Raw genomic sequence first — 21,691 nt, 5'->3', positions numbered from 1 at the left:
CTGTAATTTTAAACTTCTGTCCTTGAGACTCATTGCATTGTTATGTTGGTTTAATGCCCACCCCAATTCACTTTCATTTAGTTTTAGGGTTTTTATTTTTTGAGATAGGGTACCATTTTCTAGCTCAGGTTGGTCTTGAATTTGTGGACTCAAGTGATGCTCTTGCATTAGCTTCCCAAGTAACTGGGGTAATCACTGAAGGAGAGGAGTGGAGTACAGCAGCTTTCAATTTCAGTTTTCCCATCTGGCAGATGAGATATGGCCTGGATTCCGTGCACTGAGTTGGATGGACCTTGTGTGTATTCATTATTCACAGCCTCGCTGTCAGCCCAGCCACATTGCTACTCCTCTCTTCTAGTGGCTTCTCTTACCTCGAAGTGTGAGTCCTGTGTTACTCATGGACATCTGGCATGTCTACAATGCAGTATCTTGTTTTCCCTTTACATAAAAGTCCAAGACACAAGCTATACACATTTCTTGTTTAACTATATTTACTCCCTGTAATTCTAAACTTCTGTCCTTGAGACTTATTGAATTGTTATGTTGGTTTAATGCCCTCTCCCATTCACTTTCATTTAGTTTTAGGGTTTTTTATGTTTATTATTGTTATTTTTAAAAGTTTTTTGAGATAGGGTCTCATTTTCTTGCCCAGTTTGCTCTTGAATTTGTGGACTCAAGTGATGCTCCCACAATAGCCTCCCAAGTACCTGGGACTACAGGTGTGTACTACCATGCTCAGCTTAGTTTTATTTTTTGTTTGTTCTATAAAGCAAATATTTTATTTTGATATAATTTTAGACTCACATATATCTGAAGGAAATAATACCCTTCATGTAGTTTTCCCAATAGTAAGATTTTGCATAACTACAGTACAATATCAAAACCAGGAAATTGGGTTTAATGCTTTTTATCTACTCTAATAAGCACTAAGGATTTTTAAAATTCAGAGTTTAAGAATTACATTAGCATTATAAAATTTTTAAGATTTCTAATCAGATTAATCAGGTAGTAGGGAAAGGTCCAAACTAGAAGAAGAAAAATGTCCTCTTAAAAAGAAAATATTTCTAGAGGCTTCCCACTCTGTAATCTATAAAACATGGAATCAGAGGCAAAAAAAAAAGCAGTTTACAATGCATAATGATATGTCTTTATTTCATCAACAGAAATGGTGTCTAGACAAAATTCAGTTAACACTAGCAATTCAACTGAGTGAATTTTTTTTTTGCACAATAGTGTATTTACAATGAGTAAATGAAGTTTCAATTCATTAGTTCATAACAATGTTTTCCCCAAAAAGGTAAAAATTCTTAGTTACAGATAATAAGCATCAACCGCCATTTCATCTTTACAATAAAAACCACAAGAAAAACCACAATCACTTAGAAAACAAAAATAAGGACAAGCCTAAGAACTAGTACAATAAAATGATGCATTGAATTAAGTTACATTAATCGCATAGAATCTGTGTAAAAAGTATGTAGAAAAACACCTGATGTAACCTGTTACAGTCGTTGACCAGTTATGAGAGGTACAGAGGGTTATACAGGTAGATATGTGTGAAAACTGTCCGTATTGTTCGACCTGGGGGGAAGGGAAGAGGGGCTGCAGCCCCTTGCATACGCTGAGAAGACCCTGTTTTGAATATGGCCTCTGGAGTTTGTAAGGCATATATTAGAGGTGCACTTGCATCAGACTGGTTCTGGAACAAATTCTCACAGGCCCTCTTGCCTTGATTGGCTCACTGTGTCTAACAAGCACCCGAAGCTCCCAAATGCATTTGCCATCTTCCTGATAACTCACTAGAAGTGCCATGTTCTTTTGTCAGAGTATGAATGGACATTCTAGCATTTGCACACACAAAATGCACTGTTCTGCCTCCAGACATGTTTTGGTAGAAGACTTAGCATCAAACATAGGAAAAGCTCTCTTTGTCCAAGTCCCTTCACTCTTTCCTGATATCCATGTTCGATTATCCCCATGGGAGCATTTGGCACTGAATGTGAGTCTACCTGAAATTAATGGTCTTGGTGCACTTCTGCTTCTACCAAGGGCCACTGTTTTATCTGAGGTCAATAAACTGGAATGAAAATGAAAGTCAGAGTTGTTTGTTCATTGCTTAATAGTGAAATGCACACACCATGTCACAACATTAAATCAAAGCTACAAAAGTTGGCCTTTGCAACCAAGTGGGTATTCTTCACAAAATGGCAGCATCATTTTCATACTACGATTAAAATGTACTGATATTCATTTGATATAAATAATTATGACCCAGAGTGGAGTGTAAGAAAATACTATACACTTACTTCTCTTTGCAAGTAATGTTTTTGCACCATCGGTTGAATAATTTATCCTCAATCTGCCACAAGAAGACTTTTCTATATACAAATACTATTTGCACACGCTATTTGTGTACAAATATATTCTATTCTACAGCATCAGTCTTGGATGCTTGGGTCATTAGATGGCTCGGGCAGTATTAAAACATACACTTTGGACACAAAATGCCTCCATGCACACAGATTTCCTTTATGAATACCAACTTGACACAGGGCATCTCAACTGACTTGCCAAAAATTGGACCTACAAGAAGATCCCGAATTTGGGAAGAAACACTAACTCATGATACAGTGAATAGCTTTCTTCTTTAAAGAAAATCTGGATCTCTAGTCTGTTTTCCCATGATTCGAGGACAAAACTTAATTTTTACCCAGATCTTTCCAGATCTGAAGAGTCCTCCTGAACTGTAAGCAATAGCGGAGCAGTTTGAAGTCACTTATAAAACAGCTCCTAGTTTAAATGGGGCATGGTGTATAGAAGCAGTTTGCTATGTTCTATAGAAAGCTTTGCAGGCTTTGACTCATTTTGAGAGGAAAATACTACTCCATTGGATGCAGAGCAGCTTCCTGGGGCAGGACTTTGAGGTTTCTTAAAGGCTTACGATTTTCAAATCCATGTTTGTTGTTGCTGCTTCTCCTTCTTCTCTCTTCTTTAATGGCAATCATAAACATTAAAAGAGAATATGTAGGTTTTAGCCAGTCCTCTCATGAAAGTCCTGTAGCTTGGTCCCCGAGCTCCTTTTTAAGGAGAAGTGGCAGTTGGCATACTAGTCACTAGCCTTTTTTTTTTTTTTTTTTTTTTTACTTCCTTGGAAAAGCTATACAAGGATTAAATCCAAAATTATAGTGCATCTTAAAAAGCAGCATACTTTTAGAAAGACAGTCAATAAATTACTTTGTACAACATACAAAATAACATTTTCTACTGCAGCATCACCTCTGACGCCTGAGTCATCGTTATGGGAACTCGGAAGAGAAGTAGCAGGATGGCCTAGTAACTTTGCCAGCTTTTTCTTTTCTTTTAAAAAGTTTTAAAAACCATTTTTGTTCCAGAATCAGTATGTAATGAAGTTTGATTTTATTCAAGGCACCCCCAGATAACGCAGAGAAACAAAGACATATAGCAAAGCACTCACCTGCCCAAAGCCTGACCAACCTGAATGAAGGGAGGTGGTCTGGAGACACAAATAGGACAAAGATGGATCCCCAGAGAGGACTAGATTTAGGTGGGATGTTAAATAGTCTTGGGGTCACCTGCACTGGCCCTACCACCACAATCCATTCCTATCCTGACCATCTGGAAATGCAACCAGGCTGTCACAGAGATCCTCCCAAAGAGCCCACTATTGGAGTGTTCTTTATTTTTGTAAGGAAGAACTCTTAAAAATGTTACCTTGTTGTGCAAACATTTATTCTTTGCTGTTCACTTGCTTTTCCTTTTAATAAAAGGCATGAGGTTGACTAAGGGATCCCAGATAAAGAAGACAGACTGGGTTTTTCAATTCCACTTTGAGGCAATTTGGATTCTGGTCCCCAGCAAGACCTCCCTTTGAATTGAGACAGAAATATTTCTGACAAACAATGATTCAGAATAGCAAAAGACACAGACTATCACATGAACAATTACATAAAATCAGTCACTGTTTGTTGTGGCTAATGAATGAAATAACTAGTTAAAAATACTTAAGAAGTAGAATGACTGTTTTTTTAAACATTTTTTTAAAAGCCAGTTCCCATGGCAGAGGTTGGGTAGGGGAAGAGGAAGAAATGTGAGGCCGAGGCTGATGGGAGGGAAATGAAGGTTGAGTTAGGGTGAAGAGAAAAAGAGACCCCTCCCCTCCCGGAAATGGCTGCCACTCAGGTCTGGGCTACTGAACAACAGAAACCTGGGGAAACAGATGGAATGTGGTCAAGACTACCAGTTGCACATGAGTTGTTACCAGGGTAAATCAAGCAAAGAAGCTGGTCTGCACCTGGTTAGTTATGAGCAGAAGACATTCCTTTTTTAAAAGAAGAGGAGAGGTCACTTAAAAAGGCAATGGGAGAGTTAAAAAAAAAATACTGTCTGCTGACTCTTGCACCATAACACACACCTGTGAAGTGTCACATGATTCACATTGAGTTAAAATTCTAGCTGTCACCAGTTTTCCACAAAGGCAAACCTCCCGGTGAAGCACAGAGCTGTGCTACGAGGCTGAGAAATTCCAACAACTGTAACAAAAGACAGTAGCTCCAACACAGAGCTCTATTAAAATCTGTCTTTGACAAGTTTGTGTGTGCGTATACACACACACACACACACACACACACACACACACACACACGGAGAAACGAAAATCCAGAGGCAGGTTTCAAAAGTGGAACTATTTTAAAAGAAAAGCCTTTTTTTTTTTTTTAAATCCTACTGCATGAACCAACAAATTTCTGGCATTCATACATATTTAAACATTTAGTGCTAATATTTGTACAGAAAAAAGTTAATACTAAAACATATGTTACTATGATTTCACTTTTCGCCTACTAATCATATACTAATTTCTCCTTTTACATGCAGCTTTAATATTGTCCAAACAATGGCACAAAAAAGAAACAAAGTCAACCATCTATTCCCACTGCCCACCACCCCATTCCCACATCAAACTGTTCTGGACTCTCTTTTACAGCCAGGCTGAAGTGACCTTCAGGCTGCTTAGTGAGAGGAGATGGGACCACTGGAAGGAGGGAGCTGATTCCTCTTCCTTGGGGCACACCTTCCTGTAAACATGGCCAGGGGCCAGGATGCCTCCAGAGCCAAGGGAAGCTGCTCTCTCTGGGTTGCAAGCCAACCAGTTTTGCAGCAAGAGAAGAAAATGATCATCAGGTGAGGGTAGGGTGTATGTATGTGTGTGTGTTTGGGAAGAGGGGCAGAGAGGACTCCTGGTGATGTCTCCTCCAAAGCCTCTGAATGAAGCTGCCTTCAGACAGGAGACTGGCAAAAAGCTTCAGAATACAACTTAGCATTAGGAGAAGGAAAGGAGAAGAAATGTGTTAGTCCGCATCAGGGATGGATCTCAGGCTTGAGTCTGCCATGCTCTCTCCTACTTTCAGGGAGCTGCCTCTTAAACAGGACCCTCAGGCTGCGACTCAAATTCCCTCAGGGGAGATGTCCTGGGAGACCAATCCCAGGCAGGAAAGCCGATGGTTGGTCCTTCAAAGGAGAAGGTCCTACTGCATAACACTTCCAAGAGCAAGCTAATGAAGTGCTGAAATGGATGAGCCTACTCCCTGGGAAAGAAAACAGTTCTAGCTTGATTTCTAGGAGCCTTTGCCTGCTGAGTTCTGGTGCGAAATCATAGATTCCTGCTACTTTGATGCAATTTTGAGTGAGATGTCCAAACTCTCTCCCCACCCAGGAATCTGAACATCCAGCATCAACTCTGAACTCTTTTATCTGCAGTTAAACTTTACTTAGGGAAAGGTGGGGACGAGGTGAAATATAAAAATATTCAAGCAGATTATTGTCTAAACATCCTAGGATGAATTCATTATTTGGCAAGATTGTTTTTCCTACATAATTATCACCTGAGTGCTTTTTTAAATTAGCTAAAATGTTTTACTTTTTAAACTAAAAGCAAAGAATATACAGTATACTTGAGTTATACTGAAGTTACAACTTCATTTAAGAAAATAGGTTTGACCCAAGACTCAGTGCAAGTGGCAAAGTTGACCATTACTGTACAGTATCTGCAAGGAAAAACAAAACAAAACAAAACAAAACAAAAACGGAGAACAAACCCACGATGCTCACAAGACACCACCTGGCGGTGCCCAAACCAAACTAAACAAACAAAATAAGGGTCTAAAATAAAACCTTGAAAAGCTTCCAACATTGAATTTTATCCATAAATAAGCACAAATTGAAATTGAACTGTGAAGCAAGAAAAATGTTAACAGTTACCAAACTGGTTTTAAGCATCAGAGACAAAAGAAGAGGAATGTTGGAACCTGTTTATAAATGAGAAATGAAGTTTCCAGTTTTGAGAAAATTGAGGCATGCAGGACTTTTGCATATGGATATATATATATATATACTTTATATATATTATATATAATATGTACAGTCTAGCTATAAAATTTTGATGTGTATAGAAGCTGTCTTCAATGAAAAAAATTGAACATTCAGAAGAAATTCCTGAGATAGGGTTTGTGACATGGGCCACTGAGAAAAAAAATCCGTGGTTGGGTCCTCGAGGTGTTGTAGTCTATCCCTGTGAAGACTGAAATTAACCCACAGACAGACAGTGTCGCACTGTTGTCTTTCCTTGCCTGAGCAAGGGGTAGCACCATTGTGAAGGTAACTCTGTCACTCCTGCTTGAAGAGAGGAGGGAATACTTCAGAACAGTATTGCTGCTAAGACCACTGTAGTGTGCACCAAATTCATTCTTGGTTCTTCAAGACAACAGATGAACAGTGCCATAGGCTGACTGAAGAACACCTGGATGGGAGAGGTGTGAGGACTGGGAGGCAGATCCGAGTCACTAGGTGTAATCTTTCCTGGGCTGTTCATCAGTCGTACACTTGTCAGTCATTTCCTGGCAGAAGTCCACGGTCACTGACTGGCTCCTGGGTTCAAGAGGAGGTCCTCTCTCAGAGAAGGTTCCTGGGTCAGTACCTTCCAACCTCCTCCCAGAGGTACAATTCTCAGAGGCGTTGCTGGGGACCCAAGGGGGCCCGGGGGGAGCCGCACCTGGCTCCAAGCAGCAGGGCACACTTTCCCCCACCGCACACTGGGAGGCTGCAAGGTTCTGCTCAACACCCAAGGGAGTGGGGTTAATACTGGAGGCTCCAGGGAGATCCATGGGGATGAGGACAGGGCAATACCGGTGCAGGGCCTGGATCTGCTCGGGACTCTGGATGTCTCGGCAGACTTCCTGGGAGAGGCAGGAGAAGTTGTCTAACAGTTCCCCCATGCATGCTTTCAGTTGATTCCTCTCCGACAACAGTTTTTCTTTCTCACATACCTAGACAATAGAGGAAAAAAGAGAAGGCTTGATCAATCCTGAAACTGAGGGCACAAGACCTCATTTCAGCAGGTTTTCGAACATTTATTTTTATATACCATACGTCATAACACATCTCATGAACAATGAGGTCAGGGTCAGACACTTAAAAATTACACATGTCCAGGGAGCCTGGACACACAGCTTGGCCATGTCTGCTGCCATGGATACGTTCCCTATGGTGTCTCTTCATGCCTTCTCTCTGAGACCCAGGCAAGGACCAGCAAAATCACCACCAACCGGAAAACAGCAGGAAGTCAATGTCCCAGTTTCCTGGAATTTGAGGTTTGTAGAACATCAACTGGAAAACTCTTAGTCCCAAACCTTATAGTTAAAAATCTCCCTCTACTGTATTGGGATGCCATTTTAAGAGGCAAAAGCTGACCAATTCTAGCTATCTGACATTCTGAAAATGGCAAAGCTATGAAGATAGTTAAAAGCTTATCAGCGGTTACCAGAGTAAGGAATAAATGAATAAGTGGAGCAGAGACAATTTTAGGTCAATGAATCTAATCTGTATGATACTATAGGGGTGAATATATATATATATATATATATATATATATACACAAAAAAATCTATATATTTCTTTCTATATATAGTCTTTTATATATTTGTCAAAATGCACCACAGAATGTACAAACCAAGTGTGAACACTAGTGTAAAGTAAGGACTTCGAGTGACAAAGATGTTCCATGTAGATTATAGCAAATGTGCCACTCTGGAGGGCATGTTGGCAGTGGGGAGGCTGTGAGTGTGTAGGATCGGGGGGCAACTGGAAACTCTGAATATTCCATTCTATTTTTTTGTAAAACTAAAACTACCCTGAAGAAGTAAGTCTACTTACAAAAAAATAAATTCAACTATCAGCAATTTCATGTGGTTCAACCTAACACCTGCAGGCTCTTTGGCCTTTGTATCACAGCAGACAGAATACAACAGTTCCCTTTTTGGGACCCTGGACGCAGGACAGGAAGACAGAAACGTGGAGCCTGAGTCCTGACATACTAGCCCACGATTCTGAGATGTTTTTCTCCTTAAGTCAAATCCCACATACGCGCTTCTGTTACTAAAATTTATCACCTCCTCTGAGAGATGAGTGTAGCACCAGAGAGGAGACTAATTAAGGTTTTACCATCGGTGTTTGTGCGAGGTCCATGCGTTGCACATAATGAAGTGGATGAGGAAACCAGGCGCCTGAGGCAGTGTGAAGGGATTCCTGGCCAGCCCTCTGCTGGTGCGGGTGGGAAGGGCAAGGGAGGAAGGGAGGGAAATGAAGAGGAGGGAGAGAGAAGCAGGCATCGCATGCACAAGGAGCAAGTCTCCGATGTGGTAGCTGCACGTGCCGTAACAAGAATACAATCTGGCAGGCAGCGTGGGCATGTGTGTCGGAGAGAGAGATTTACATGGGGAAAGGGCACCTGCTAAAATATTTATAAATTTATCAAGAAAACATGTTTTAAAAATGAAAAATAAACAGATGTACAAGTGCAACTCGAGAGAAATACATTATGCGAGTTTGCAGAAGCGGAGTGGCGGGTGTGTGGGAGACGGTGTGGGTGTGGGAAGTGAGTGTGGGGCCTGCTGCGGACTGTGCAGGGTGAGTGGGGTGGGGATGGAAGCTGTCCTGCCTGCCCAGGCCATCTCTGTCACTGGGTCAGGCAAATGAGTGGAGGACCCTGTATAAGAAATAAATCAACAAGGGAGTTCTCTTGGTCTCAAAGAGAGTCTTGTATGCATGATGGGTCACCTGGACCCCTCCCTCTCCTTTGAACCTAGAAACCTGCAAAGGAAGGGGCAGCAACTCCCAGCCACCAGGAAAGGAATCTCAGTCTCAATTCTGCCACAGCAGCGTGGCCAAGGCACACACCACTTGTGAAAAATGTCTGGGCCACTTTCTAGGGGAAAGAAGATGAGGTGCCCCTTGTGAGAGTTTTGGCTCTGCAGGAAAGGCAGCATGAGTCACGCCTTGGGTAAAAACATAAGTTCTAAATCACAGACACAGATTGATGAGCGTGTGGCACTCTTAGCACTGGAACACAGCATAGTATTTAAGTGGTCGACAGAAAGTGGTGCAGAAACTAGGAGTTCTTGGTTTTTCCACCGAACAATACCAGCAAAGGTAGATATTTGCCTATATAGTTTTCATCTTTAGATATCTGCTATATAGTTTCTCAGATTTTGTTATTTGTTCAGTATTACACAATTATAACAGCAGAATGTTATTAAAATCAGGATTATTTTTTTCTCTACCACCTGATGAGAGGGGCAGAGCAAGAATTACTATAGAGATGTGACCCTGTAGACTTGTACCTGGTTGTCTTGGTGATCTAAGCCCACCAGGATTTCAGAAGATCCACAATCACCAGCAGGAACACCCTGCTTCCTTATGTGGTTTAAGTTATGTTTTGTGTTAAAACAATGGGAGCTGGGGACATAACTCAGTGGTAAAGCTCTTGCCTAACGTATTCAAGGCACTGGGTTTGAGTCCTAGCACTGTAAAGAACAAAACACCTCCCCCCCCCCACACACACATAAATCAAACAAACAGAAAACACTAAGGAAAAATTTGGAAAACAAAAAATTTGTAATCTTCTGACCTAAATTGTCACAACTTCCAGTAAGTTCTTAAAAGCCAACAGTGGGCCAATGCTGGTGATTCAGAGATGATCAAGACACTGTCTTGTCCTTGAGGAACTTACAGTCTAGGGTTGGCGTTGGCGGGGACACATGCACAAATAATCTAAGAATGAATGATAAGCACTAAATGAGAGGGCAGATCAGGGCTCCCAGGGCAAGGTCTCAGTCTAACTGGAGACTCAGCAGAGGCAGACTTCCTGAAGAGTTGACCTGATTCTTAAAGCACAAGGGAGATAATTTGAGAAGAAAGAAGTAGAGGAATGTCCAGGGTAGAGGGGAGTCAGTAGGTATGAATGCAGAAGTATAAAACAGCAGGAGATGTGGGTTAAATATGGACAGTTTGATATCATTAGGGGTTGAATCCTAAGAAGGCAGTGAAAGGAGATGTCAGAGGGACAGTTTAGAAACTGAATCATGGAGGGCAGGGTATGTCTTTAAAAATGTGCATATTTATGGTGTACAATGTGCTAATTCAACATAGGAATACAATGTGAATGATCAATTCAGGCTAATTAGCCTGAATTTCTCTTTCCTTAACCACTTTTAATTTCTTTTTTTGGGGGAAACTTTGAGCTCCTCTTTTCCAGTTCTTTATAAGATAAATAATAAATTGTTATGAACTATAGTTCTGTAGTTGTAGAACATTGCAATTTATTTTGGTACCTGTTATCCAGCCTCCCACTAGGATTGCTCCTTAGCAAGGATTGACCTTTCTAAGGAGCTTTGGCTTTACTTTGCAAGTGATGGGATCTACTGACCATGGGCAGATTTTCCCTGTTTCATGTCAAAACAAGAACAAGAACAAGAACAACAGCAAACCCCTGAAGTCCAAGGTTATCTTTTCTTAATTTTTTTTAACAACTTTATTTTATTTATTTATTTTTATGTGGTGCTGAGGACCGAACCCAATGCCTCACATGTGCTAGGCAAACACTATACCACTGAGCTACAGTCCCCCAAGGTTATCTTAATAATAAATTATACAATACTTCCTTGGGCCTTCCCAATATCTCATCATTGCTCATGAGGCAATGAATTTGCTGCAAATAGCCTGAGAACCTAAACTTAGATCTTGACCACATTATATGGCCTCTCTCTTCTTCAGCTTGACACAATCCAAGGCCAGAATTTGGATAGTAGAGAGGTAGAACTGAATAGGTCAAGTTGGTTGTCTTCAAAGCTATAGTCAGAAGCCAGAGGTTGACTGTATTTACTTCCTATATCTTGCGGGTGCTTACCAAGGAGAAGGGTGGGGACACATAACTCTGAGCATTGAGGAGCCTGGGAGATGGGAATTTGTTTCCTGAGATAAAACATTTTCAGGCACAGGGAAGAGATGGCAGCCACTTTTAGAAGAATTGCAAAATCAAGGACCTGGGGCTGCAAAGGGTGCTAGATCATCTCACTAAGCAACTGCTTCTCTGTAGGTAGATGTCCTATCTCTCATCTATACTTTTCTGCTGGGAGGCAGAGAAAGCAGTGGTAAAATAACACCATTTGGAATCAGACATCTAGGTTTTCATCCAAGGAAATTTACCTAATCTTTCTGCATCATAGTTTCCTCCTCTATAAATGGGGATAAAATAGTATCTAAGTCATAGTGTAGATTAAATGTGATCATCCACAAAAATAGTTTAGAAGAATACCTAGTCCACTAGTGCACGCAATAAATATCTGCTATTATTACATATCAAATGGAAAATTAAAAAATTCTATATGGATGACTGAAGGGTATGACACATGATTCCACACCTACACACCCACACACAATGCAAAATTTCTGTTGAGAAATTTCCTTAAAAATAAATCCAATTCCCCAAAGGGTGCCCCTTCTCTCTATTTCTCCAGTCATCACTCCTATAAATTTACATCAGTCCTGGGCACTTCGGTTTCTGAACACAAACTGATGGGTCAACTCACCAATTTGCGGATTTCACATTCTAAGTTCTGAATACAGTCCAGTTTCCTCTTGCGGCAGCGCTGAGCTGCGATGCGGTTCTTGCTGCGCCGCCGGACGTCGTGAATGAACTCTAACTGTTCTGAGGTTAGCTTGTGCATCTTAATCATCATCTGGAAATCGTTCCTTGGAAGATCTGTGATTTGATCTACAGGAAAAGGAAGTTTAACCTGAAACCAAGAAAAACAGAGAAAGATTATAGCATCTGGATTTTAATTTTAATTCTGACAGAACATCAGAGCATGTCACTGCTCTTTTTAGGATCACCAGGTAATAGGGGAACTACTGAAAGCAAGATGCAATTAATTGTGGCCTCTCTCTTCTTCAGCTTGACACAATCCAAGGCCAGAATTTGGATAGTAGAGAGGTAGAACTGAATAGGTCAAGTTGGTTGTCTTCAAAGCTATAGTCAGAAGCCAGAGGTTGACCGTATTTACTTCCTATATCTTGCGGGTGCTTACCAAGGAGAAGGGTGGGGACACATAACTGTTTTATATACAAGTAAAATGAAATATTTGGGTAATCAAACAGAATAAGAACACACAAGTACAACGTGGTTGTTATTCCTAAAACTTTTGAGGCAAATTACACGGAAATTGTGTCATTTTCTCCCATTACCATAGTGCTTTTACAAGAGGGACTCAGTATATATCTAGATGAAGATCAAAACCTTCAGCCACAGACATATAGCATAACTCAATAAAATGGCAAGTTATAGGGAGATAGTATTGAACAACTTATGCAAAACACTCGAATGAAGAGAATCATTCCTACCTTGAAGATCTGGAAAGATAAAACAATCAGCATGATTCTTAGTCACAACAGCAAAAATGTCAAGCAAGAAATAACTTGGAGAGGCTCTGCCAATGTAGACTAGGAGTCAGAACTGGGTTTTATTCCTTCTAATCAGACATGAGACCTCAGACAAGGGGGTCTCTCTCAGTCTCAATTTCCTCATCTGCAAAATGGGGTATGCTTTTTAGCTGTCCTGTGTTATGCACTGTAACTGTGTGTTAGGTACTTTGGCAGACTGTGTTTTCCAAAAATGGCTATAACATCTCACATTTTCGATTACAACATAATGTTTTCATTCCTCTATCAAGAGTGTGAGGCATATTCCTGCCATATCAACAGAATTCACTGGATTTCCGGGGCCAGAAAGGCATGCAGTTTCTCCTTAGCCCTTTTAGACTACTTGTTCTGGAGGAAACCAGCTGCCATGTCATAAGAATGCTCAAGCAGCTCTGTGGACAAGCCCATGTGGAGATGAGCCAACATCTCCAGCCAACAGCCAGCCTCACCTCAACAGTCATGTAAATGGGCTACCAAGAAATGGATTCTCTAGCCCCACTCAAACCTTCAGATGAACACCCACTTCAACCCCATGAGAAATCCTCAGTCAGTATTGCTCATGGGCCACTCCTGAATTCCTGACTCCCAGAAACTCTGAGAGATATTAAAGGATCATTGTATAAACCATTAAATTTGTGGATGACTTATTACACAGCAATATATAATCAATGTAGGTACTTTTGTCCATAAGATTCTTACTTTCAAACTCTTGCCAAGTCAAGGTAAATAAGCATTAGCTAAAGAGAAGATGCTTGAGGGATAGATGTGCTTTCCCTGTATGGTTAAATGCTTGACTCTAATCCTGAGGTGGTTTGAAATATTTTTTATTTTCTCTCTCTTTCTTTCTCTCTCTCTCTTTTTAAAATTAAAATTTTTTTTTTTTTTTGCAATACTGGGGATTGAACTCAGAGGTGCTTTACCACTGAGATACACTGCCAGTCCTTTTTATTGTATTTTGAGAGTCTTGCTAAATTGCCCAAGCTGGCCTAGAACTTGTGATCTTCCTGCCTTACCCTCATGAGTTACTGAGATTACCAGCATGCACCACTGCAGCTGGCTGGCTGAAATGTTTCTAAGGAAGAGAATAACAAACAATGAAAATGCAAAAATGTAAGAGCCTCTATTGCAGAGGTGAGAAGTGAACCAAAGTTCTCTGTCTCCAGGGCCTTCTGAGCACCCATGAGGTGAAGAACACAGTCCTGCACCTTTGAGCGGTTTGTCACTCTTTCTAAGGCTCTTATTGACAATTCAGTTATTTCTGGGTTAAATTCTGGTCCTGTTTCAGGAACTCCTGGTAAAGAAAGGAAGGCTCCAAACTGCTTGTCCAGGAAACACAATGTTACCAGCTCAGATGGCTGAGTTTTTGCATACTTTCGTGTCTGCTTTGGATGGGCCAGCAGATGGCACTACAAACCTACACTTCATTCACTTGCTAGACCAGGGCTATGTAACAGGAATAGCAGCCACATAGGTGATTTTAAATTTTCCAGTAGCCACATTAAAGGAAGTAAAAATAAATAGGTGAAATTAATTTTAATAATATGATTTAGTCAAACAGAGCTGGAATATTTCTGACATGTAATTAATTCAGAAATTATAAGAAATCTTTAACATTAAAAAAAATTCAAACACTCAAAGCATATACATACATATATGTGTATACATTTTATCATTCTAGCACATCACAGTTCAGACTGGCCACCTTTCAGGAGCTCTCTAGCCACATGCAGGGTGTGGCTACTGTTCTGGACAGCACAGCTCTAGAAGACTCAATCTGAGCAGCCAGAAAAACACACAAGCCTGGGTTTAATGAATCGAAATATTTACGGTAAAGGAATCAAGCCCTCATTACTATTCAGATGCTATTGTGTTAATGTGGTGTCTTTCAAGGGACTGAAGGTGAAGAAGCTACTCTAGCCTAAGCTCAAGCCTTTTCTTTGGTTGCATCAGATACTGGCAGATCTGATTCCTGATCCTGGCATCATCGGTGGTTAGTTAATCCTCATGCACAAAGGCAACCACCCTAAATGATCATTTGACTTCTCTGTAGTTGGGTGCAATTTCCTTGTCAGTTTACTTCCTACCTCTGAGCCAGCTCAATGTGGCATTTACTAAGGGCTCCCAATGGGTGCTCTGATTGGACTTCCACATGGTGAACCATGTCCCATGACACCTGTAAAATTTTGGCCCAAGAAAGCAAAATCACAGCAGAGCACATTACACTATTCTGGGCTGAGCCCTGCTCCAACTGCTAAAGACAGGCAGCCAGGACAAACAGTTCCTTGTTACAGGCTGGGGAAAGGCCTTTGTCCATGGGGCTGTGTTTGCACAAGGCTTATAATGATATGAAAGAATGTTTGATTTCCCTTTTATACCCTTTGGATAACAAACAGACACTCAAATCCTGGACAGTGCCTCTGTAACACAGAGGTCTGTCTGTTGGAGACATGGGATGTTTCGACACAGCAGGGGTTGTGGCATTTTGGGGGCTCCTGGAGGTTCCCCCTCTGGTGACAACAAAGCCATTCTTCAGCTCCAAATTGTGTGTACTTGTTTTCAGAAAGAAAACATACCTATAGTTCAGGCCACAGGGAAGTCAAAAGGGCTTCCAAACCAAGAGCTTCTGTATTTAAAGTCATCTAGACAGTAAACATAAAACACAAGGGAGACAGGACACGGGACTGGCAGGAAAAGGGAAAAATCAACAATCCTAGTTTCAAAGTCCTTGAAGCAAAAGGCCGTATGAAATTTCAGCAGGGCTGTTGCAACTCAAGCTGCTTTTTAAAAAGGGTCACAGGAAAAGAAAATAGTCAACGACAGACTTTCTTCCATGTGGGAAAAACAAAACAACAAAAGAAATCCCTTGCTCTTGGGTCTTTTTAGAGATGTTATCCCTTCGGCAAGGAAGAACTTTCACTGATTAGCAGGTGGAGGCCCCTGACTTGTTCCTGGAGGGTCACAGTGGGAGCCTGACCACATCTCTTTATTGCTTTCAGAGTGGCAAGTTGGAGCCAATGAGCATCTTCCCCGGAGATGAGGAGCAGCCATCAGTCCTTCGGTCGCCTGGAGAATATTCTACTCACAGACTCTTGGGTGCTCAGCATTCCCCACTTGGGGGCAGAAAAGTCAAATAATGAATTCCACTGGGGCTTGGAAAGCTGAAACACATGGAGAAGACTGGGGCTGTCCTCTTTTTCTACATCACAAATAAGCCCAACAGGGCTTAACATCTTACTGGACCTCCATCCACTAATTCTTCCAGAATTTCACTTCTCATCAGTGATTCGGTTTTCATTTACTAGACCTCACGAACAGTGCAGAACAGACAACCCGACAAGATGAAGAGCCCTGCCTACTATCACCAACAGCTGTCTGAAGGGCCTCCAATTATATATTGCCAGCCACATGTGGCTCCAGGCAGGCAGGCAGCATGAAAGGGGAAATGCGGGTGGGATTCGTCAGTGCTGATTCTCCTCAGCCATGAGTATGCTGCTTTGGTTCTGAGAAGAGCTCAGACACTCAGGAGCAGCCACTGGTCAGCAAGTCAAGGACCAAAGAGGGCACTACTGGCTGCTGTCATGGTTTGCACAATAAGCTACTGTTGATTTTACCCAGCCCTGGCAAAGTGCTGACTCTTCTCTTCCCTCAGGAACACACAGGAGGAAACGGATTCGAAATTGGTTTTTAGGATGGTATTTGCTCTATCTCCCCTAAGCAGTGTCCAGAGGAGGGTTAAATCTTCCAGGGGCTCCAGCTCTTTAGCAGTCAGTGAAGTGGATGGTTCTTGCAGCATGCCCAGGGACCTCTAGCCTAAGGAGCTGACAAAGGGTGGCAGAAAGCTGGGATATCAAGATGGTGCATGAAACCTTAAATGTCCTTCCTTCGTGTTGTCTGCATGGCTGGACAGAGTGCCTGAATAGGGGAGCGTGCAGCCAGACCCGTGCCTCCCCACCCAATGCCAGTATTCCCTTCTCAACCAACAGCTTGCCAACAACTACCTGAATTCTTTAGCCAAAGTCATTACCCCCTTTCTCTTCATGAAAAAAAAAATATAACTTCTTACACAAAATTTAAATTTGAGACAAAAGGAGAGGAAAAAGTTCCCATCCCCAAATGACAACTCTCTTGGATCATGGATTTCTACACGATATTTGTTTGTTTAGCAATTTTTTTTTCCATACTGGGGATTGAACCCAGGGGTTCTTTAAGGACTACATCCTTAGTCCTTTTTATTTTGAGATAAGCTCCTGAGGCAGGCCTCCAAATTTGTCATCCTCCAGCATCAGCTTCCCAAGTAGCCTGGATTTCAAGTGTGCACCCCTATGCCCGACTGCTCTGCACATTTTTTAAAAGAAGTTGCAATTAGTGGTACCATTTCATCTCACCATGCCTCTGAACACACATTTTACTTGCCTGGTGCTTTTCATTTGCTGGGTAAGGGTTATTGGAAAAGGAAGACCGAGCTGCAAATTTTGGAGTGACAGACCCAAACATGCATGTCTTTGCTTCAGAACTCCTACTGGAAGAGTGGTTTGTGAATATTTTTTTTCCAATTTTAGTTTCACTATCAGATGTTGAATGGAAGCTGCAGTAGTAGGGCCATATTAATAAGATACTCTGAGACACTGATGTACAGGCTGCTCTTTGAAGCCTTTAATCTGTGCTCTTTAAGTCTCTTGTCCTGGTGAGCTGTTGGGGAGGCAGCAAGATGCTCACTGGACTGATGATTCTAGGGCTGGTGAAAGGAGGCAGCCAGCTCAGTACTGAGCAGGTGCCAATGATATGATCTCCTTTCCGACTAAGAAATGTCCCTCTACTCTCTATTCTTGTGGTCCAGTTTCTAGCACAATTTGTGGATTTTATCCTAATGTTGAAACTTATGAGCTGTGTGATTTCAGGCAGGTCACCCTCTCTGTCCTAATGCTGTTTGAAGATCTGTGAGCCAGACAGAGGTAACAGTTACCCTACTTAGCCTATAGGGTTGCTATAAAGAATGAAATTAGATAACTGAAGAAAGTGCTTTGAAAAACATGATCTGCCTGTTGATATGTAGTATTATTATTTCTATCAGCTCCCACTATCTTTGTCACTTGGTTTCTTCTTCTAGGCATACAGTACTCTTTGCAGTTCCAGATGTTGAGAATGTTCTAGACAAGATGGAAACACTGTTGCAATTAGAAATATGACCAACTTCTACACTGCCCTGCAAGGTCTTCTTTTTATAAAGCAGACCAATTACAGACACTTCTAAAAACATGCCTGATTCACCAAACCACAAAAATGATTGTAAAAATTTTACATACAAAGTGTGTGTCAAAGCCAGCATTTGGGTAGGAGGAGTTAGTAAGACATGGCTCTTCTGTACCATTTCAGTGTTTGCTCTGAAGGGAATTTTTCTCTTTTCTCTCCCTATGCGCCCCCCCCCCCCATACATTCACTCTCATATACTTTTATCCCCTCAACATGAATCATGTTAGTAAATTGAGTCCAATTAATTAATGCTAATCTACTGTCTAGTGATTAAAAAAAAAACAAAACTAAATCTACAATTACAAACACTTTGGGTACAAAACAGCTTTACCAGGAAGCTTACTACTTGGAAAAGTGTAAGCTTCCCAAGTAGCCTGGATTTCAAGTGTGCTCTATAATTTTCAAGTTCTAAAAACACACGTGTAAACTATAGTGAGATACCATAGCACATTTACTAGAGGGTTACAATAAAAAAAGGACATACAATAGTAAGTATTGGTGAGGATGTGGAGAAACCAGATCCCTTATATGCTGCTGGTGGGAATGTAAAATGCTACAACTGCCTTAGAAAAACAGTCTGGTAGTTCTTTAAAAGGCTAAATATAGAGTTATCATATGATTCAGTAATTCCACTCTTAGATATACAATGAAAAGAACTGAAAACATGTCTACGAAAAACTCACACTCAATGCTCATCATAGCATTATTGGTAATGGCTAGAAAATGTAAACAACCCAAAGTTTCTCAACCAGAGAAACTTTCAACAAAATGTCAGATGGTTCAACAAAATGGATCCACATGATGGAATATTATTCAGCAATAAAAAGGAATAATGTACTGAACTCAAAAGTCCATATATTATAAGATTCAATTCATATGAAATGTCTACAACAGACAAGGCCATTGAGACTGAAGGTGGTTGCCTGGGGTTGAGGGAAGTAGGCGATAGGAATGACTATTAATGGGTACAATGTTGTCTTTTGGGGTGAAGAAATTTTTTTGGAGAAGTCTGTACAACTGTAAATATATTGAATCCTATTGAATTATTCACTTTAATAGGGTGAATGTCCTGATTTGGATATGACATATCCCTCAAAGGCTCATGTGTTGAAGGCTTGGTCCACATGCAGCAAAATCCAGAGGTGGGGCTTTTGAGAAGTGATCAGATCATGAAGGCACTGATCTCATTAATAGATTAATCTGTTGATTAGTTCATAATTGAAAGGATTATTGGGAGTTGGTATAAACTGTAGTGGTGAAGCCTAGTTGGAGGAAGTCTTGGGGGTATATCCTGGAGGGATATATCTTGTGCCTGGTCCTTTCTTCTCTCTCTCTTTGCTTCTTAGCCACCATTAGGTGAGCTGCTCTGCTTCACTATACCCTCTCAACATGATGTTCTGCCTTACCACAGGTCCAAAGTGATGGGACCAAGCACCTATGGACTGAAGAAACCTCTGAAACCATGAGCCAAAAACCTATTTTTTTAAGTTGATTTTCTCAGGTATTTTGTCACAGCAATAAAAAGCTGATTAACACAGTGAATTTTATGGTATAGATAATATGACTCCATGAAAAAATAAACGTGTGTGTGTGTTCAGATATACATACATACATAAAATGCAAACATTAAAGACCTATACAAAAATGAAAATTTCCCTATACTCCCTTTCCCAAACCTTACTTCCAACTTATCTTATTCTGTGTACTGCTTCTATATCTTATTCTGTATTCTTTTTTTTAAAAAAATGTTTTATTAGTTATTGATGGACCTTTATTTATTTATTTGTTTATATGCGGTGCTGAGAATCAAACCTAGTGCCTCACACATGCAAGGCAAATGCTCTGCTACTGAGCCAAACCCCAGCCCATTATTCTGTATTCTTATATGTATTTTATGAAAGGAACTAGGACCTTGTTATGCATACTGGTTTGTGACTTTTTACATAATATGACTTGTTCACTTGTTTCATTCTTGGAAGAGAAAAATTTACAAACTGATTTCTTAAGGAATAATAGCAAAACCAGAAGTCATAAAGAAAAGAAAAAAACCTGATACCTTGACTGGATAAAATTTAAGATTTTCTATATGGAAAAAATACTATAAATAATAAATAGACTAGGAGAAAATAAAGGCAACATCCATGAGAAAGGAATAATAATCCTAATATTCAGGATTAAGGTCTTATAAATTGATTTAAAGCTAAACACCACAAAAGAATAATGGGCAAATTCATAGGTAAGGAAATACAAATGGTGAATATACACCAAACAAGAGGTTAACCTCACTGGCAGTCACCATTTTATACCCATCAAATAAGCAAAAGTTAAAAAGACTGGTGATAACTAGCACTGGGAAGAATGGAGGAAATAGAGACTCCTTACCTGCTGAAAGGTATTTGAATTGCTATAACTTGTTAACTTGTTGGCAAGGTAATTAGATGGTCTAAATAAAAGGGTAAAACCTTTATCTCACTTATGAGACTACAAACCACATAAATAAAAGAACCACTACTAACAATATGTTCACAAAAATGTTTATTGGAGCAATCTTTATATGGGGAAGAAAGTGGAAGCAATTGAAATATCTGTTGCTAGGTGATAGCTGAATAAATTATGACTTATGGGAGCTATGGATATTAGAGAAGCACATGTTGGCACTAGTGATCGACTAGAGGCATGTACACAGTGGATAGCTATGTGGAAAAGGAAGTTGCTGAGAATTATACAGCATAATGCTATTAAAATATGTGAATAAATATCATTATAGGCACAGAGGAATCCTGTTAAATTTGGTATATTTGGGGCTGGGTATTCTGTATTTTAGTACTTAAAAAAAGAAAGTTGTGGGTGTAGCTTAAGGTAGAGCACATGTTTAGCTTGTGTGAGTCTCTGAGTTTCATCAACAGCACCCCCCAAAACTTATTTAAATTATTTAATTGATAAAGAACTTTATTGTGCTAATTTAAGTTTTTTTCAAAGCTAGGAAAGAGTTTAAAAGGATGATAAATTTAAAAATTAAAAATTTTTATTAAAATTAAAACATTAAAAATTTATGAGATGGGAGAGCTACTTAACATGGTGTAATTAGAACATCTTATGGAAGATAAGCTATATCGACCCTTTTCTTTTGAGCTAACATTTGGCTCCTTACAAAAGTGGAGAAAAAGAGACTGGGCAGGAACACCTTTAGTATTAGACTGGTGGTGGGTTGCATGGAGGAACCCTACATTGGTTTCTGACTCTGGTGTCTCCTTGGGGTTTACCTGAAGAGAAAGCACCTGGATCCCATATGACAGCAAGTCAAAGCAGAATAAGTCTAACAGATGCTGGCTTCTGGATCAGTTAAAAAAAAAAAAAACAAGTTATAATTCATGTGGGGAAGGAACTGCCTTTAGCATATTCCTGAGAACAACACTTCCACCAGGTCAAAATAACTCCTTATAAAAATGTTATTACTTCCCAGAGGAGCAGTCATGCCAAGTCCCTGGGACACAGTCAGTTCTTGGAAAACCTGACCTCCTCTACTCTAGGAACACTGAAATGTCAAACTGGGAAAAAGTTTAGCTTGACTATTTCTCCTCTGAACAAAGTAAATTACCAAGAATGGCTGAGT

General features: G+C 40.4%; 1 protein-coding gene across 1 annotated transcript in view; it reads right to left on the bottom strand.

Annotated features, from left to right (window-relative positions):
- Nucleotides 1-1,124: 1,124 nt before the first annotated feature.
- Nucleotides 1,125-21,691, bottom strand: part of Bach2 (BACH transcriptional regulator 2) — a 335,453-nt gene continuing 314,886 nt past the window's right edge. Inside the window, exons 6-7 of the mRNA XM_005324699.4 lie at nucleotides 11,940-12,146; nucleotides 1,125-7,340 (exon numbers count right to left, since the gene is read on the bottom strand). Of these exons, the coding sequence (XP_005324756.2) occupies nucleotides 6,858-7,340; nucleotides 11,940-12,146 (690 nt within the window). The 3' untranslated portion in view covers nucleotides 1,125-6,857. The remainder of the gene's footprint in view (nucleotides 7,341-11,939; nucleotides 12,147-21,691) is intronic.

Source organism: Ictidomys tridecemlineatus, chromosome 8, assembly GCF_052094955.1.
Source record: "Ictidomys tridecemlineatus isolate mIctTri1 chromosome 8, mIctTri1.hap1, whole genome shotgun sequence".
In the NCBI taxonomy this organism is placed as follows: Eukaryota; Metazoa; Chordata; class Mammalia; order Rodentia; family Sciuridae; genus Ictidomys; species Ictidomys tridecemlineatus.
The sequence above is the reverse complement of the archived record's forward strand: the minus strand, read 5'-3'. Positions and strand labels throughout refer to the sequence as shown.